This window comes from Pelophylax lessonae, assembly GCF_965119305.1.
Source record: "Pelophylax lessonae genome assembly, chromosome: 6".
Taxonomy (NCBI): Eukaryota; Metazoa; Chordata; class Amphibia; order Anura; family Ranidae; genus Pelophylax; species Pelophylax lessonae.
Window position 1 is genome coordinate 65,076,611 of NC_138773.1, and position 20,579 is coordinate 65,097,189.

General features: G+C 43.1%; 1 protein-coding gene across 1 annotated transcript in view; it reads right to left on the reverse strand.

Moving 5' to 3' along the window:
* The window catches only part of SYNGR3 (synaptogyrin 3), a 131,449-nt gene extending 118,873 nt beyond the window's left edge, over positions 1 to 12,576 (reverse strand). Inside the window, exon 1 of the mRNA XM_082262215.1 lies at positions 12,366 to 12,576. Within this exon, the coding sequence (XP_082118341.1) occupies positions 12,366 to 12,464 (99 nt within the window). The 5' untranslated portion in view covers positions 12,465 to 12,576. The remainder of the gene's footprint in view (positions 1 to 12,365) is intronic.
* Between the last annotated feature and the right edge of the window lie 8,003 nt (positions 12,577 to 20,579).

The following is a 20,579-nucleotide window of genomic DNA, read 5'->3' on the forward strand; positions in this document are numbered from 1 at the left end:
TAAGACTTTAAAACGTATCTCTGGGCAAAATATCCCTTCCGCCTAATCTGCTCCCACCCAATCACATTTAAAGTGATTGTACACCCTTGAATATACCCACTGAAGTGACTAGCCTTAAATGAAACAAATCCTCCTACACACCTGTACTTGTTTATCTGCAGCCCTCTCTTCTCTACAGCCTCCTAAAGCACACAATTTACACAGCAGTTATGAGCTCCAGAAGGCAGGGGCCAGGGATCTGATGTAACACATTGCACAGCAAAGAGAAGAGCTGAGTGTAATCTGAGACTGAGTGGACACTCCTCCCTCTTCAAAGTCTCATAGGCAAAAACATGCACAGCTGAGGCTGTCAATTACCTTCTGTGTGCTGGAGGGGGTGGAGGGGTCACCCCCCTGAGATTATCTGGCATCGGTATAACTTCTCAAAAGTGACTCATGCACATAGCAGAGGGAAGAGAGAGCAGACAGAAATCACTGTAGGTACTTTGGATTGAGGCAAAAATACACTATAGAAAGCTATGCTTTGTTCATTTTTTATTTCAGAGGTTTCCTAAGCCCTTTTTTTACTTACCTAAACCCCCACCACATGACTCTCCATGTTGCCTTTTCAGGAAGTAGAGACCGTTGAGTTACCCTGCAGTCCAGGCTGACTTGCTTCGTCCAATGGCCATAGCCTGGCACAGGTTCACTTAACCACTTGCCTACTGCGCTTTAGCTGAATGATGGCTACAGCGTGGACAGCTAGTTTTGGGAGGCCGTCATATGGCGGCCTTCCGAGATCGCGCCCGCTGCGAGGCATGGGTGGCTGCACCCTGTGGTCACAGAATCCCGAGGACACTGCTGATCACAGCTTGAGGTAAAGAGTCAATAAGCGGCTCTTTACCACGTGATTAGTTGTGTCCAATCACAGTTGTTCACGGATGTAAATAGAAGCCGGATATCAGCACTCCTTTCCTCATGCTGACAGCATGGGGAGAGGAGAAAAGAGGCGATAACAGGCTTGTCTAAAAGGAATATCTACACTGATAATCAGGGCACTTATTATCAGTGTCCTATATATCAGTGCAGTCCCAACAGTGCCCGCCAGTGCTGCCAATCAGTGACCACCAGTGCTGCCAATAAGTGCCTATCGGTTCTGCCAATCAGTGCCTCCTCATCAGTGTCAACCCTATCAGTGCCACCTACCAGTGCCTATCAAAGCCCATCAGTGCCACCTACCAGTGTTGCCTCATCAGTGCCCACCAGTGCCGCCTCATCAGTGCAACCTATTAGTGCCCATCAATGCCCATCAATGTCATCTCATCAGTGCCCATCAGTGCAACTTATTAGTGCCCATCAATGCCCATCAGTGCAGTCTCATCAGCGCACATCAGTGAAAGAAAAAAAAATTACCTGTTTCCAAAATTTTATATCAAACTTTGAAAAAAAAAAATATATATTTTTTTAACATTTTCGGTCTTTTTTGTTTATTTAGCAAAAAATAAAAACTCAGTGCTGATTAAATACCTCCACAAGAAAGCTCTAATTGTGTGAAAAAAATGATAAAAATTACATATGGGTACAGGGTTGCATGACCGCGCAATTGTCATTCAAAGTGCGACAAGCTGAAAGCTGAAAATTGGCCTGGGCAAGAAGGGGGTAAAAGTGCCCAGTAGGAAAGTGGTTGTAAACCCACTTAGTATAATGAAAGCCAGGGGATTGCGTGATTTTTACTAAGTGTCTTGTAGGAATTACTTTTTTTTAATAAAGCACACATACAGGGCTCTTGGTATTATGAAAGCCAGAGGATTGCGTGATTTTTATAGCAGCAGGAGGGGGGCGCCGGGCCCTAACACAGAGCTGACAGGCAGGGAGGGGCGAGGAGGGCACAGGAGAGCAGAGAAGAGAGCTACAGATGACGGAGGCACGTAAACTGACCACGGTGTCGGGGCTCAGCAGCCATGATATACTGTGGTCAGTTTACAGGGAGGAGGGCAGAAACTGGTAGGATAAGCCCGGTATTTCAGGTTATACAGGGGGCCAAATTACACAGCACAAGCACTGTGCTGTATAACATGCTTTAAAGGAACAGGATCCGATTTATTTTTATTTTAGGTTAACAAATGCTTTAAAGCTGATTTTGGGCCTGGCCATCAATGCCTTACTATTATTTAAAGTGACCACCAATCATCGTGATGGACAAACAGTGATGGGGCAGCAGAGAGTGGGCCTGGGGTAATTTTCAAGGTCTGTACATGCAGGCATCTCTGGGTGCCTATCTTCCTTGTCTGTTAAGGGTTTAGCAGTGTTAAAAATGACACTTTAAGGCTCCTTTCACATGGGCGGTGAGCCCAACGGACTCCGTTTTGCCCAGCGGGGATCGATCCACCGATCCCCGCTGAGCAGGCGGATGACAGCTCCGTCTCCGCTCTGTGTGCAGAGACGGAGCTGTCAGAGCCCCGCTCTCCTCTATGGGGAGATCGGATGAGAATGGACCGCTTGTCTGTTCTCATCCGATCCTATCCAAAATAGGGTTTCCATCTGTCCGGATTTCACGGACAGGATCTCCGCTGACCTTCGCCACTCCATAGGGCTGCATGGAGCATCTGATCCGGTCCGCCTGAAAAACTGACAGGTGGATCGGATCTGAAAGCCCATGTGAAAGGGGCCTAAGGCCACATGCACACTGGATGTTTGTCCAGCTCATCTGATTGCCCTTCTGGTGACAGGAGAAAAGTAGCGTCAAAAAGGCGCCTAAAGCCGCATTTTTGCAATTACATTAATGTGCATCAATAGCCTGGATGTTTATTCATTACATTGGCCAGAATAATAATTTATTCTATTTATTGAAATGAATGTTTGAGCTTTACGCCCACCTAGCCTGAATGAGCATATTTACATGCATATTAGGCTTTCTTTTTGCAGCAAAGCGCTCCTCTCCTGATTTTTTTTGATTTTCCCTGCCTCTAAATGCCTGTAAACACCTATGTGTGGAGGGACACATAAGCTAACATGGAGGAGTGTTTAGAGACAAAAAAAAAAAAAAAAAAGCCAAACGCCCTCAGAAGCAGTGTTAATTTGATCGAACAAATTAACACCATTTTAGTCTACTAAAATATGCCTAAGACTAAAAAACCTCAGATGACTAAAATACGACTAAAACTAAAATGGCATTTTAGTCATAAGACTAAAATATGAATAAAACGAAAATTACATTTTAGACAAAAGACTATAATTAAAACTAAATTGAAAATTGTCATCAAAATTAACACTACTCTGCTGGCCTTTTCTAAATCGGCAACACAATTCCATCCAGAGCATGTAATAATAGCACAATAAAGTTTAAACATGTACTGCACTACAGCATAAGCATACATATGGGGCATCCACTAAACTGCTGCAAGACAAAAAAATTAAGAAAAAGGCTTTTCTAATATTTTTTCTTAATATTTGATGCTGGTAATATATTCAGGTAATATGTGCATTACATTACAGCCAATAGAGTTTACAGTTTTTTTGTTTTTTTTTGTATTTTAAAGTTGCACTTTTGTTTATCAAAAAGCAATATTTTTGTTTGTTTATGAAACTTGGTATTATTTATAAAGACATTATATATCAGAATGGCTAAGTCCCCGTTCACACTAAGCCTCGGTTCACACTAGGGCGACCTGTGAGTCGCCGCAGGTCGCCTCCCATAGGGAAGCTGCGGACCCGTTCTAATAGGAGCGACACAAGTCGCTCCGACCTAGAAAAAGGGTCCGGAGCTTCTTTGGGGCGACCAGGAGGCGACCGCCATAGACTTCAATGTTATGAAGTCCGTGGCGCCAGCTCCGAGGTCGCGGCGCGCTGCTCGCACCGCGATCTCGGAGGTCGCCCCTGGAAGTAGCGTCGCGGTGGTGTGAACCGGCGCTAAGGCGACCTGTGAGGCGACCTGGTCGCCTCACAGGTCGCCGTAGGTCGCCTTCCATAGGGAAGCTGCGGACCCGTTCTAATAGGAGCGACACAAGTCGCTCCGACTTAGAAAAAGGGTCCGGAGCTTCTTTTGTGGCGACCCGGCGCGACCGTCATAGACTTCAATGTTATGAAGTCCGTGCCGGCCGCTCCGAGGCCGCCCCTGGAAGTAGCGTCGCTTGTATGTGAACGGGGCCTAAGTCCCCGTTCACACTGGGGCGACCTGTGAGGCGACCTGGTCGCCTCACAGGTCGCCTTCCATAGGGAAGCTGCGGACCCGTTCTAATAGGAGCAACACAAGTCGCTCTGACTTAGAAAAAGGGTCCGGAGCTTCTTTGGGCGACCTGGAGCGACCGTCATAGACTTCAATGTTATGAAGTCCGTGCCGGCCGCTCCGAGGTCGCGGCGCGCTGCTCGCACCGCGACCTCGGAGGTCGCCCCGGGAAGTAGCGTCGCTGCTATGTGAACGGGGCCTGAATCTGTGTCTGTAGTGCTTGTTTAAACCCTAATACCAGAAATAATAACATATTATTAGACTTTTACTCCAGGAGTATATAATTCGTTTGGAAATCATAGAGAAATGTTTAAAGTGGAGTTCCGGCGCCTCAAAATCGACTTTACACAACCAGCTTGCTATAATGTAGCTGAAAAAGAATTGGATAATTAAATATTTTTTTTTTATTTGCTTACCTTGTTATTAAAGTAAATATACTTACCTTCCTTCCTCTTCCACCCTCTGCGGCCACGGCCTGCGCCGTCTATTCATGCTTGCATTGACTCCTGGGAGCCAAACATCATCGCTCCCAGGAGTCAATGCGCCTGCACCGGCCCCGCTTGTCACTTCCGGTGCAGGTGCGTTATTCCCTGCTGAACAGCTTCTGAGCATGCCCAGAAGCTGTGCAGTGATGACGCGCCTGCACCGGAAGTGACGAGCAGGGCCGGTGCAGGGCATTCTGGGACTCCGACGTCACCGAAGAGGACACCGAAGAGGACGCTCCAGCTTCAGCTGCCCACACCTGAGATGGCAGCGCTGGACAAGACATTTTCAAGGTAAGTATTTCTTCTAAAAGGTAAGTGAACACGGTGACAGTTCAGAGGCTATCGTTGCTGAAATGCACTAGCCCTGACTGTCCCGGGGGTATTTTTATCTAAAAATTTTTTTAGAGGCTGGAACTCCGCTTTAAATAACGCATTACAATTTACCTAAACCCATTCGATTCGTAGTTGACTAAAATGTATGAGATTTTAGTCGACTAAAATATGACTAAATCAAAAACAATTCAGATTCAGATGACTAAAATACGACTAAAACTGAAAAAGCATTTTAGTTAAAAGAGTAAAATATGACTAAAACTAAAATGGCATTTTAGTCTATAAACTAGACTATAAATAAACTATACTTAGACTTAGACTTTAGACTATAAATAAAACTAAATAAAAAATTTGCTGCTGAAATGAACACTGCTCAGAAGTGGTGTTTTTGATGCCCAGTGTTTATGGGGCCTAAGAAAGAACTATTTTGTGTTGTCCATAGAATCTAAACCTCATTCTCCCATACTGTACTAGAAGCGTGCATGGTGGAAGTTGATTGTTTGCTATGGGCATCAAGACAAGTTGATACTTTAGAAGTCTTTCACCATAATGTCAACAGACTTTCAATTAAAGCAGTAGTAAACTGTGGCATCACCTGGAAAGCCTTCTAAAATGGCAGATGGCATTTTATTTTTATTTTTTAACCCTGCAAGGTAAAGGCATAATGTGCTAGTATGCATAGTATACTAGCACATTATGAAACACTTACCTTAGAACAAAGCCCTTTAGCGTAGCACTGATACAGCTGAAGGTGCTTCCATCTTCATCTTGATTTCCTTCCAGATTTGCGCCCTCTGGCCATCTGATTGGCATGCGCATGCACGCGGGAGTCACGGACCGTGGCACATGGCTCTGAAGGGATGGCACGGGTATGCCGTCTCCTCAGGGCACATGCACCGGTGATGTTAGCGGCTGCATGCAGTGAGAATATCTCCTAAACCGTGCAGGTTTAGAAGATATTCACTGTACCTACAGGTAAGCCTTATTATAGGCTTCCCTGTAGGTACAAGTGCCAAAAAAGGGTTTACTTCCACTTTAAAGTGTCAGTAAATGGTGTATTACATGCTGTTCATACTCACTCTGAAATCCGTTTTCTGTATTCTGCAAAAAACCTTGCTGATCCTGCTGTTCTCTATCTGCCCCCTCGGTCCATGTCCACCAATTCAGCTAGGGATTTTGCAGAGCAGTGTTGGCAGCTCTGCACATGCTCAGTTTTCAGTGAGTTTATATGCTGAGCATTTCCTCAAAGCAGGGATCCTCAAACTATGACCCTCTAGCTGTTGAAGAACTACACACCCCATGAGGCATTGTAAAACTCTGAAATTCACAGGCATGATGGGAATTGTAGTTCCTGAACAACTGGAGGGCCATAGTTTGGAGACGTATTCTATAGAGTCTCACATGTGGGTGTATACACAGTTGTAAATGACAGCCCACTCCCTCCTTCCTCCTCCATGCCCACTAACCAGCTAAACACAAGAGGAGCAGGATATTACATATTGATTGATGGAGACTTCACCTCCCTCTTATTCTAAGACACAGTTTTGAGGAGTATAACACAGCCTGTGACTGGCAGACATCTGCCCACACCATGTTATTTCAAAAAATAAAATAAAAATAAAGATTTGATTTCAAATATATATCTGGATGACAATTTAAAACAGTTTATTGAAACTACTTGTACTTTTTATTTATGTACTCTGTATACCAAAGGCGATTTTGTTTAATTTGAACATGTGACCAGCAGCAGATGACTAGAAGCTCCTCCTGCCTATGCTTCCAATGCTTCCCTGCAGACAGGCTGGGAAAGAGCTGGGTCATGTGACAGCTGTATATCAGTTAGGAAAAAGGTACTTAGATTTTTTTAAATTAAAATAATTACAGTGCCACCATGTACAGAAATAGAAGGAGGAGAATGTAAATTAAGAAGTGTGTGTTTAGTGTCACTTTAACTAGAAACTAATGACATTGCCAAAGCACTTAAAGGTGGATCGGTTCAGCCTTCAGTGTGGCTGTCTCTGTAGTGCTTACATTTTATGCAATAACTAATGAAACCTGTCTGGTTGGTGTGAGATAAAATGTTGCTAGGTGGTTTCTGTAAACACTAAAAAACACACTGAAAATGAAAGTAGAGTTACGGGAACATACAAAAATGTATCTGATTCTGAGGTCAAACTACAGGCAAATATCTAAGACGGAAAAAGCTTAACATATTTAAAGTGAACCTGTCCTCAGATTATGCACTATAAAGCTTTTACATATTCTGAACAAGCAGAAAAAAGCACTTTAAAATAAGAAGTCATTCAGCTTTGTAGCCATAGGGTTTGTGGAGAAATTCATCTTCAAAGTTCACAACAGAGGCACTGAAATCACATCACGGTTCACAATGCCAACTTTAGAGTCATTGTAAAGAGGGTTGGTTGGGGGAATATGGAGTTAGTTAGGAAGACCACATCCCGAAACATAGGAACAAAGAGGGAAAACCCCCAATGGGACTTTTTAGGTCTTAAATCGTAATTGAAATGCTAATCAAAGCAAAAAAGCGATAATCTTTATATAAAAAAATTCAATTTTATTTTACACAAGTATAAAAAAGGGAAATGGGAAATACAAAAGATGACATAAATACATAGGACAACATGTGGATGGCTAGCCCTAAAATTACATCATCATATGAGTATATAGGTACATAGGCAAAGACACATATGGTAATAATGAATACATTTATTATCGGATTGGATGTAGGTGGGAGCAAACGGACATATCTCAGTTTACACCCGCTGCTCTGTACAGGAGAATGTATATTCCGATCGGGTCACCCTGAAAAATGGACAGGCTGACACTATCAGAACATTTGTGTGAAAGGGCCCTTAGAGTTTCCACTCACCCCGTATAATACCAGATTATCCTGGATTGTAAAACAAAATACTGCATCCCATATAAATTCAATAAGTGATGCAATCCCCTCCGGTCTGCCCTTTATTTTACCAGGACAAAGTTGGCAACCCTGGCATGAGTACACTTTACACACTTGCCTACAGGACACTTTCACCCCCTTCCCTTGCCCAGGTGAATTTTCAGCTTTCAGCACTATTGCACTTTGAATGATAATTGCACTGTCATGGAACACTGTACCCATATGACATTTTTATCTTTTATTTTTTAAACAGATTGGGCTTTCTTTTGGTGGTATTTAATCACCAATGGTGAGCTGAGGGATCCTGTGTAAATTCTGCACTTTGATTGAATGTAGGGCAAATATAGATGCAGATAAACAGGTACAACTTATGTAGGAGAATCTGTCTCATCTCTATGTATCACCTGATTCAAATCACTTTAAGGCAGGGTTATTGTTAGGGTAAGGGGAGGGTTAGTGAAGGGGTTAAATGGTGTGTTGGAGTTTCAATGTGAGTTAGTGTTGGGGTTAGGTAGAGGGTTCATTTTAGGCCTAACATTACAGGAAGGGTTAGTGTTCTGGATAGTATTAGAATTGGGGTTTTCAGGAAGTACTAGTGTTGGGGCTATAGAATGGGTTTATTTTAGAGTTAGGATTATAGGAATGGTAAATTTGAGGGTTAACGGTTACAGGGTGAGCTAGTGTTAAGTTTAGGGTTACAGTGTGGGTTAGTGTTAGGATTACAAGGAGTGTTAGTGTTAGGACTATAGGGTGGGTTGGTGTTAGGATTAAAAGGACAATTAGTATCATGGTCATAGGGTGGGTTGGAGTTAGGATTACAAGGAGAGCCAGTGCTAGGGCTATAGGGTGTGTTAGAGATGAGATTATAAGGAGTGTTAGTGTCAGGGTCATAGGGTGGGTTGCTGTTAGAAATACAAGCAGAGTTAGTGTTAAGGCTATAGGGTGGGTTGGTGTTAGGATTACAAGGAGCGTTAGTGTTAGGGTTATAGGATGGGTTGGTGTTAGGATTAAAAGGACAATAAGTATCAGGGTCAAAGGGTGGGTTGGTGTTAGGATTAGAAGGAAATTAGTATCAGGGTCATAGGGTGGGTTGGTGTTAGGATTACAAGGAGAGTTAGTGTTAGGGTTATAGGGTGGGTTGGTGTTAGGATTGCAAGAAGAACTAGTGTTAGGGCTATAGGGTGGGTTAGTGTTGGGATCACAAGGAGTGTTAGTGTCAGGATCATAGGGTGGGTTGCTGTTAGAAATACAATGGGAGTTAGTGTTAAGGCTATAGGGTGGGTTGGTGTTAGGGTTACAAGGAGAGTAGTTAGGGTTATAGAGTGGGTTGTGTTAGGATTAAAAGGACAATTAGTATCAGGGTCATAGGGTGGGTTGGTGTTCGGATTACAAGGAGAGCTAGTGTTAGGGCTATAGTGTGGGTTAGTGTTGGGATTATAAGTAGTGTTAGTATCAGGATCATAGGGTGGATTGGTGTCAGAAAAACAAGCAGAGTTAGTGTGAAGGTTATACGGTGGGTTGGTGTTAGGATTACAAGGAGAGTTAGTGTTAGGGTTATAGGGTGGGTTGGTGTTAGGATTACAAGAAGAACTAGTGTTAGGGCTATAGGGTGGTTTAGTGTTGGGATTACTAGGAGTGTTAGTGTCAGGATCATAGGGTGGGATGCTGTTAGAAATACAAGGGGAGTTAGTGTTAAGGCTATAGGGTGGGTTGGTGTTAGGATTACAAGGAGAGTTAGTGTTAGGGTTATAGGGTGGGTTGGTGTTAGGATTAAAGGACAATTAGTATTAGGGTCATAGGGTGGGTTGGTGTTAGGATTACAAGAACTAGTGTTAGGGCTATAGGGTGGGTTAGTGTTGGGATTATAAGGAGCGTTAGTGTCAGGATCATAGGGTGGGTTGCTGTTAGAAATACGAGGAGAGTTAGTGTTAGGGTTATAGGATGGAATGGTTTTAGGATTAAAAGTATCAGGGTCATAGGTTGGGTTGGGGGGTTTGGATTACAAGGAGAGCTAGTGTTAGGACTATAGGGTGGGTTAGTGGTGGGATTACAAGGAGTGTTAGTGTCAGGGTCATAGGGTGGGTTGGTGTTTGGAATACAAGGAGAGTTATTGTTAGGGTTATAGGGTGTATAGGTGTTAGGAATAGAAGGAGAATTAGTGTTGGGGTTATAGGATGAATTAGTATTAGGATTACAAGAATAGTTACTGTAAGGGTTAAAAGGTGGGTTAGGCTTTTTTTTCATGGGCATGGTAAGGCGGCAAAACCAGATGATTGAGCCATGTGTTCAATTTGCCCCAGCTGTATGTCAGAACCATCCATGTTAAGGTTAGAGGGAGGGTTATTATTATGTATAGAGTTACAGGGATGGATCAATGTGGGGGGCCTCAGGGAATGGCATGTTCTCTGTGTCAGAAACTCAGAGACAAAAACTACCAATACCAATCTCTCAGCATTGAAACTAAAGTATCAATTCAAATTACAACCTAACAGACAGCTTACTGTACTCTATGGTAGCCAACCATGATCCACCCAGAATGCTTTTTACTGAGACGACAACCAATCACAGTGCAGGTTCTGAAGAACCACTGCTAGTGGAAAGAAGGCCAAACGCATGCAGGCATGCACATCCACTAATGGTCATTGGTCACGGTCAGTACCCAAAATGCGCAAAGCGCACAAATCCCTAGAGACAAGAGAGTCAGGGTAGGTTCTTTCTTCAAGTTCACTGGAAATCACTGCAAAGATAACCATTTTTAAAAGTACACAAGCCTCAATAAGACTAATATGTCCACTCATTCTCTAAACCAATAGACTGTACCCTAAAAAAAACAAAAATGCCTGCCTTCGCTGTACAGGATGACAGGTTCACTTTAAAGATGCAATAGAAAGGGAGAGATTCAGTTCAACTCTTTTATCAATAATGTTCTGCTTAATAATACATTGGGGCTACAAAGCTTTGACATGATTACAAGGCTGTGCAGCCACAGGAGAGTGTGTGTGCATGCATGGTAATTATAACACGTAGCACTGTGCGTGTATTCTCACAATACACACTGTACAACCTTTGCATACAGAAGCCGTCTCCTCCCTTATGGTCGGCGGTCCCATCTCTTGCAAATGAGCCAATGAAAGAAGACAGCGGTACATAATCATGTCTGTTCCACACCGTTTTCTTCCATTTCTTATTTTTTTATTTTGAGATAATCCCCATTTTTTATAATATAGATTAGATAGATAGATAGATAGATAGATAGATAGATAGATAGATAGATAGATAGATAGATAGATAGATAGATAGATAGATAGATAGATAGATAGATAGATAGATAGATAGATAGAAAATATCACTTCCGTGAATTAATAAGATTTCCTTCATTAATGTCCTCATGTTCTCCTGGCACCTAAACGGTGGACCATAGCTACCCATGTCACCAAGCCTAGGTGTGTGGCACATCTCGATGCAATTGGGATCATATTATATGATTGCTCCCTTTAAGGCGCTGGCCCTTCATTAATGTCCTCATGTTGTGCTGGCTTCTAAACGGGGGACATAGCCGGTGCCCAAGTAACCGAGCCTAGGTGTGTGGGAACATCTCAATGCAACTGGGATCACATTCTGTGATTGCTGCCTTCAAGGTGCTGGCCCTTCATTAATGTCCTCATGTTCCGCTGGCACCTAAACGGTGGACATAGGTGCCCAGGTCACCGCCTCTAGATGTGTGGGAACATCTCAATGCAACTGGGATCATTTCATATGATTGCTCCCTTCAAGGTTCTGGCCCTTCATTAATGTCTTTATGTCATGGTGGCATTTAACACGTGGACATAGGTGCCCAGGTCACCGAGCCTTGGTGTGTGGGAACATCTCAATGCAACTGGGATCATATCATATGATTGCTCCCTTCAAGGGGCTGGACCTTCATTAATGTCCTGATGTATGGCTGGAATCCATACCGTGGACATAGGTGCCCATATCAACGAGTCTAGGCGTGTGGGCACATCTCAAGGCAACTGGGATCATAAGAAAAATACAGCGATAGATAGATAGATAGATAGATAGATAGATAGATAGATAGATAGATAGATAGATAGATAGATAGATAGATAGATAGATAGATAGATAGAAAAAATCACCTATACAAAATATAAGATTGCCACCACTGGTTCTTGGTTAATGTCCTCATGGTCTACTGGTATCTAAACCATGAAACTAACCAGAAGCTCAGGTATGGGGCCATTCTCAAGCGTTGTCACCAAATAATAAACAGCAGCTAAAAATCTATCTTCATTTTCATTCTTCGCTGGTAACAATGTAGCTCAACTGCTACAATCTAGCAAATATATTCAGTGATACCCATTCTACCGCCCCCCCCCCCCCGCCTCCCTTCCCCTTAAAGAATGGTCTGACCAAGAGCATCACTTACCCAAGACAATATCCTGACAATGGTCTGGGGCTGTTTGAGGAATTCTACAGGGTCAAAGCCCCCTCCTGCCCTTCCAGCTCCAAAAGAGGCTCCTTCCATGTCTGCAATGTCAGAACTGAGCTGACCCCTCTGTGTCTCACTGTCTGCCTTCTCCTTTCGCTGTTGGCAGTGCGGCTGTCCTTCCCCCTGTGCTGTCCCTCTGTCCGTCTGCACCCTTCCCCACCTCCTCCTCTTGCTGTCAGTCTGTGCACTCAGTCTCTGTCTGTGGTGCTGAGTGTATGAGCATTACAGCCTCTTTACAGGCTGCTCCTCCCTCATCTCCTCCAGTCCTTCTCTCCCTCTGCTCTCCTCTCCCCTCTTCTGCTTCCTCCTTATCATCCTTCACAGTTCTCCTCTCCTTATCTCCCCCCTCTTCACACCCTCCCTCCTCTCCTTCTGAAACTCTCCCTTCTCTCCCTCTGGAAATCAGGGTTAAGGTGGTTTTAGAAGGTAAGGCATTTCTTCCATGGATGAGGATTGCAGAATATAGAAGGCAAAGCTCTTCTAATTACGACCATTCTGGTGACATCTATCATCTTATTGCATCGCTGAGCGATTTGGCTTTGTCGTTATAGTAAAATATAATTAGCGATGCCCCCACGCACAATTGTTTAGAATTTCCCAATTTGTTCACATTTTGTTTCTTTAATAAATCAGAAAGCAGCGAGAAAAATGTAAATTTTTGCCACAGTCTGTATTGCAGATAATAAAATTCAGCTTATTTTTTCTTATTCGATTTTTTAGATTGTAAAGAAAAAAAAAAAAAAAAAAAGGTAAGTGGAATATATCGAAAAATGGTCACAATATTTAAGATGGATTGTGTTGAATATATCAGCAATAGTCTGCGCGGGGTCATTGAAGGAGAACATCCCAAATACAAATGAAAATTTTGATTTAAAAAACGAATGTGCGGTCATCCTGGGAATATGCGAAATCAGACTGCGGCTAATTTCAACCAGTTCCGGACCGCCCACCGCATATATACTGTGGCTGTGCAAAATCACGTATCAGTATGTGATGCACGCTCGTGGGAAAGGGTCGCATGCGCCCGCTGTTCCCACATTGACCTTATTCAGTTCAGAACCAGTCAGGTCCAGGCCAATGCTTTATGGCCTGGACCTTGTGATCGGTTCTGACCAATTGCAGAACCTCCTGTGCCTGTGTAATGTAAACACAGGCACAGGAATTGATGCAATCTTCTCTCCTGGAGCCCTTTCCGGTTCCAGCGTGAGAGGAGATAACATCACAGTGAGTACAGAAATATTACACTGACACCAGTACACATAGGCACATATTTAACCCCCTGATCACCCCCAAGTTACCCTTTCACTCCCCGTCACAGTGTCACTATATACAGAATACAGATAATTTACTGATCACTGTATTAATGTCACCAGCCAGTTAGCCAGGAAGTCCCAGATAGTTTTAGGGTACCCGCCATATATCCCCTAATAAATATTTAACCCTTTGACCACCCCCAGTTAACCCCTTCACTGCCCTGTTACATTGTCACTAAATACTGTACAGTATATGGATAAGTTACTAATCACTGTATTAGTGTCACAGGTGACGCTAGTAAGCATCAGTGTCAGACTTAGGGGGCACACCACATATTTTCTAATAACGTTTTAACCTCCTGATCGCCCCCCACTAAACCCTTTCACTCCCTGTCACCGTGTCACTAGTAAAGTGTACAGATTTTTTTTTTCTGATCACTGTATTAGTGTCACCGGTGACAGCAGTTAGTTAGTGTCAGCATCAGCGTCAGTTAGGGTCAATGCCAGATAGCGTCAGATTTTAACCCTTTGATTGCCAGTAGCACTAACACACACACACACACACACACCACTAGCAGAATCAGGCTCATTATACGAACCTGTAGAGAACAGCGGCACCCTAAGAGATAGCTCTGACAATAGAGTGGTCCCTGCTAAGGTCAGGTGTACCCGACCCCGTTCTTCTGTTGCTGAGGTGCAACAACACTATGGTTCTCGTGTGCAGCAGAGTGTCAGTACTAGTGCCGCTCAACCTTCTGGTGAACTGGCGTTCACCAGCCGCCTAGTACATCCTTGCCGTAGACAAACCAGCACTGGATGACTTGGCAAGTCCCATAAGTGCATTTCAAGCTGGTGCGGTGGCTAGCACAAGTGGTGGCGCGCAGCAACCAAGAAATCAAACGCAGGCCCTAGAGCCCATACTGCCCTTCCAGAAGTGCTTGAAAATCCTAATTGGCCTATCGCTCAACATGTGCATTACTAAAAAGAGTGAGTTGGGGTCATATTGGTCCACTAACCCAATTCACCATATGCCCGTGTTCTCTGCTGCCATGGCCAGGACGAGATACAAGCAAATATTGCTGTTCATGCACTTCAGTGACAATGAACTCTGTCATCCTCGGGGTGACCCTGGAAATGACAAATCCCACAAAATTCGGGCCCTTGTAAACCACTTCATTCAAAGATTTGCAGCCTTGTTTATCCCTCAACAAGATGTCTGCGTCGACGAGTCCCCTGATAAAGTCTTCTATCTGCCTTGTTTTTAAACAGTTTCTCCCCAGCAAGCGTGCCAGATATGGGGTCAAGATGAATAAGTTCTGTGACAGGGCAACAGGCTATACACATAGTTTCTGGGTTTACAAGGGATAAAATAGCAGCTTGGAGCCGCGCAACTGCCCAGACTACATGGGGAGCAGTGGCAAGATTGTTTGGGACTTGGTGTCACGCTTATTTGGAAAGGGGTACCATTTATAGATGGACAACTTCTATACAAGCGTGCCACTTTTTTAACACCTCTTTCAATTAGAAATTGGCCTGATGAAGGAGGAGGTCCTCCGAAACGACGTTGCAGCCCGCCCTCCACTCTCGGTTCAGTGTACGTTCCTGTCGGCTTCCGTGGAGGAACCGACAGACTTGTCCTTCTATTTCCAGTTCCGGGTTATTACCTTCCTGCTGTACGGTAGACAGCGGTGAGGCTGCCCAGCCAGGGAGCCCACGCCATTTGCAGCATCACCCTTCACCACTACACAGGACCCGCCACACAGGACACAGATGTGACTGTCCTTCATTTGCATCTTCCATCGGATCTACTGTGGGGACTGTCCTTTTACACCATGCATGCTGTTTCATTGGAATACCTGTTTTTAACATGTAAGTTACTATATTAAATTACACAGCTGTTCATCTACCTTTATGACTTGGCGCCCTTGTTTCTTTTCTCAATTAGAAATTGGCGCATGTGGCACCGAGGCTTCCCTTAATGGTTTGTAAATGCCCCACTTAGTCAGGGGGAGAGAGCCTGCTTGAGGTGCAATGAATTGCTTGCAGTGATGTGGAGGGACAAAAGGAACGTTTTCGTTCTGTCTTCCATTCATGCAGACATGGCAGTCCAAATTACTACGGCGACTGGTGTTGTTGGGAAGCCCCTCTGTGTCCACAACTACAACCATAAAATGGGAGGGGTGGACTTCAAGGACCAGATGATGGGGCATTGCTTCATTGACTGTAAGGCCAGACGCTGGTACAAGAAAGTGTCTGTATTCTTATTCCAGTTGGCTCTTTTTTACGCTTATGTGCTATACAAAGCATCAGGAAGAAGTGGATCCTTCCTAAAATTCCAGGAAGAGATCATCACAGCCCTTCTGTATCCAGAAGGTACTGTGGTCCAATTTCCCAATGAAGATGCAGTGAGTCGGCAGCATTAGAGACATTTTCCAGATGTCGTCCCTGGTACCCCTACCCAAAGAACACCCCAAAAAAGATGCCGTGTCTATAGAAAGCATGGATATAGGCGTGACACTTGCTATTTTTGTCCCTCCTGTCCTGGTGAACCTGGTCTCTGCATCGGGGACTGTTTCCGTTGCTACCACACACTAGTAGAGTATTAGTACAGGGTACAGCACAGCACAGTCTAGGGCACACTTTCACACAGGGTCTCAAAAGATGTTAGATGGCTATCACATTTTGAGAGACCCTAACCTGGAATGTTTATAGTTACAATAAAAGTGTAAAAAAAGACAAAAAAAACATAAAAAAAGCCAAAAATAGTTGTCGTTTTATTGTTCCTACTGTTTTACTGTATTTTTATGCTGTACTGTAATGTTTTATTGTTACTGTGTTTTATTGTTAACCATTGTTTGCTTTGCCGGTATATCATTCTAATGTTTTACTGTACTGTTACTGTGTTTTATTGTTAGCCATTGTTTTCCTAAACATTTGGGCAATATTGTGCGTTTGTGTGCAATAAGATTCAAAAAAGTGCTTTTTCCCCCACAAAAAATTGCGTTTGTAAAATTGCTGCGCTAATACTGTGAGAAATGTTTTTTACAACACCCACCTTTTTAGTCCGTAGGGCCCCTGCTTTAAAAAAGTATATAATGTTTTGGGGGTTCAAAGAAATTTTCTAGCAAGAAAAATTAATTTTTCCATGTAAGCAAAAGGTGTCAAAAAGGGCTTGGTTTTCAAGTGGTTAGAAGAGTGGGCGATCTGTTTCATAAGCTTCTAATATTTAGCATAAAATGCCAGGACAGTTCAAACATCCCCCCCAAATGACCCCTTTTTGGAAAGTAGACACGCAAGCTATTTGCTGAGAGGCATGTTGAGTCCATGGAATATTTTACATTTTGCCAAATGTTTCGGAAAATTACACTTTTTTTTTGTTGTCACTATATGATATATTGCTCACACATGCCATGGGTATATGTAGAATGGCACCCCAAATTACATTCTGCTGCTTCTCCTGAGTACAGGGATATTACATGTTTTTTTGGGAGCCTAGCTGTGTACGGGACCCCGAAATCCAATCTCCAGCCTTCAGGCTTTCTAAGGGCGTAAATTGCTCATTTTACTTCCTCACTACCTATCACAGTTTCTAAGGCTCTGAAATGTCAAGATAGCACAAATCCCCCCCCCCCCCCCCCAATGACCCCTTTTCGTAAAGTAGACACCCTAAGGTATTTGCTAAGAGGCATTGTGAGTATTTTGCAGATCTCATTTGTTTTGGAAAATGAGGAAAGAAAAGGAAAATTTATTTTTTGTTTTCTGTTTTCAATTTTTAAAACTTTGTGACAAAAAGTGAGATCTGTAAAATACTCACCATGCCTCTCAGCAAATAGCTCAGGGTGTCTCCTTTGCATAAAGGGGTCATTTTGGGGGGTTTTGTGCTATCTTGGCATTTCATGGCTTCCGAAACTGTGATGGGTAATGAGGAGTGAAATCAACAATTTACGCCCTTAGAAAGCCTGAAAGCAGTGATTGGTTTTCCAGGTCCTGTACACAGCTAGACTGCCAAAAAGTCTCACACATGGGGTATCCCCATACTCAGGAGAAGCAGCAGAATGTATTTTGGGGTGTAATCCCACATATACCCATGGCATGTGTGAGCAATATATCATTTAACTTACAATTTCGTGTTAAAAAAAATAAAATGTTGTAATTTTCTCAAAACTTGTGGCAAAATATAACATATTCTATGGACTCAACATGCCTCTCAGCAAATGGCTTAGTGTGTCTACTTTCTGAAAAGGGGTAATTTTGGGGGGGGGGGGGGGGGGGTTGTGCTGTCTTGGCATTTCATGGCCTCTGAAATTGTCATAGGTAGTGAGGAGTGAAATCAACAATTTCTGCCCTCAGAAAGCCTGAAGGCGGTGATTGGTTTTCAGGGTCCTGTATGCGGCTAGACTGCCAAAAATTCTCACACATGGGGTATCCCTGTACTCAGGAGAAGCAGCAGAATGTATTTTTGGGTTTAATACCACATATACCCATGGCATGTGTGAGCAATATTTCATTTACGTGACAACTTTGTGTAAAAAAAACTAAAAGTAAATTTTTTTTGTCATTTTCACGAAACCTGTGGCAAAATATGAAATGTTTCATGGACTCAAAATGCCTCTCAGGAAATAGCTTGGGGTGTCTACTTTCCAAAATAGGGTCATTTAGGGTTTTTTGTGCTCTCTTGACATTTCATGGCCTCCGAAACCGTGATAGGTAGTGAGGAGGTGAAATTAGCAATTTACGTCCTTTGAAATTCTGAAGGCAGTGATTGGTTTTCAGGGTCTTGTATATGGCTAGGCTCCCAAAAAGTCTCACACATGTGGTATCCCCATACTTAGTTTTTTGCTCCTATTAATACAAGTTGTGGAATACACCCCTCCAAATTGGCTGAAAAATTTAGCGGTGTGGAAAATGCATTTTTAACTTTCAAAAGAACAAAAGGGAATACATTGCACTCATAAAATCAATTTTTAATTAATCAGATCCCCTAAGGATTTTTTTAGGCTTAATTGACACATGCAGCCAGGGGGCAGTAAAACAAGGTGGTTTAGATGTGGTCCCCCTACCTCCCCAAGTGCCGTCCCCAAACACTAACATACAGCCGTTCACGGTTGTACACACGCTGCGGCTGCGACACTGTGCATCGCAGCCACAGCAAAACCTAAACAGCATATTGCTTTCAGCAGGTAATGCTGCTGCCGAACATGACTAATGCAGTTCTATAGAGCTTTGCCAAACCGCACCACAATTGCATGAAAACGCAAGAAAAACAAATGTACATGCAGTTTTGATGTGTTTTACTGCATGACAACAGACACCTCCTTCTAGCAACATTAACACATTCCAAAAACGCAAAACACATTGAAAATGCATCAAAAGCACGGAAAAAATGCCTGTGAAAAAATGCACACCATGCCGAAAAAAACACTAGGAAAGCACATCAACCACAACCTGCATAGGTATGAATTTACCCTGAGGACCAGTTCACACCACATGCAGTCAAGTTTATTATTTTTTTCTGCATCAAAAACACATGGAAAGTAGGTTATATGATTTCCAATTACATCATTTTTACACCAGTGTGGTCAGTTCCAGTGTGTTACAGTTAGAACATGCTGCATTTTTTCTGCACTGGACTGTACTGGAATGAGGTAAAAAGCATCAAAAATGCACTGGAACGCATCACAAACACACCGGTGCCCAGTGCAGTGAAAAGGAAAAAAGCATCTGGAAACGCATCAAAAACGCACCGAAACGTGTTAAAAATTAGCATGCAGAAGTGCATCCGGGAATGTTGCATTTTTGTGGCATGAACCAGCCCTAAAGAAAACTGTCATAATTGGAATATGGGAGCTGTCATTCTTGCTCAAGGGAAACAATGGCTGCATACTGTTGACATTACTTGTAAAACTTTTCTGAATTAGCCAAGCACATGCTGACTTTGTTACCAGAAGACTACCTCTTGCTGACCCATACAGGCTTATTCGGAGAGAAAACTGCCTTTGTTGATTTGGAAACTGCCATTGTAATCTTGAAACTGCCATTGTTGACCTTGAAACTGCCATTGTTGACCTTGAAACTGCCATTTGTTAACCTTGAAGCTGCCATTGTTGACCTTGAAACTGCCATTGTTGACTTGCTTTTTTACAGAGCGGTCATTCTTCATTTGCTTCTCTACTTGCTGGACCACTGACCTAGAACAAGTACATGCATATCATGTGTTCCAACATTTCACTGGCTGCATGCTTGTCCCCATAAGTAGTGAATGAAGTATGAGAAGGGAAGTCCTGAAGTTTGTACATGGAAAAATAAATTAGCACCAGAAACTTCTTTTATTCCATACTATCATTGGTGACAGACAGTAATCCTTAGCAACCAATTAGATTTCAGCTTTTAATGATTTTAATCTAGCTCGTGCATATATTTATCCTGTCTTTTAAATTGCAAAATTTTTAATATACTGATCAGATCTGGGAAAGATTAAAGCATGCGTCAATATATTTTTAGATTCTTCTGAATTGTTCAGGTCGTACCAAAAAAAAACAAAGGGACCAGTCAGACTGGAAGATTATCATTTTTAGTGGCGTGCATGGTATTTCTAAACAGCTTTTCTACAAAGAGATCCAGAGCACAAGAACCTGTTACTAGAAGGAGCCAAATAGATAAAGCCTTGTTTATAGCTGAACCCAGGGCACAACAGCTTTCCTGAAAATCTATTCCTCAAAAGCCACAAAGGGTATAAATCTATACTGTGTGCACCAGATGTCTTTACAAACACAGATATTATCTTGTAAAGGTAACAGCGATCTCAAAACTGTTCCATACATAGCCTGTACAGAGAACAGAGCTGTGGGAGGGGTCCAGCAGGCTCCACCCACTACAGGCTGCTGGAAGAGAACTACAG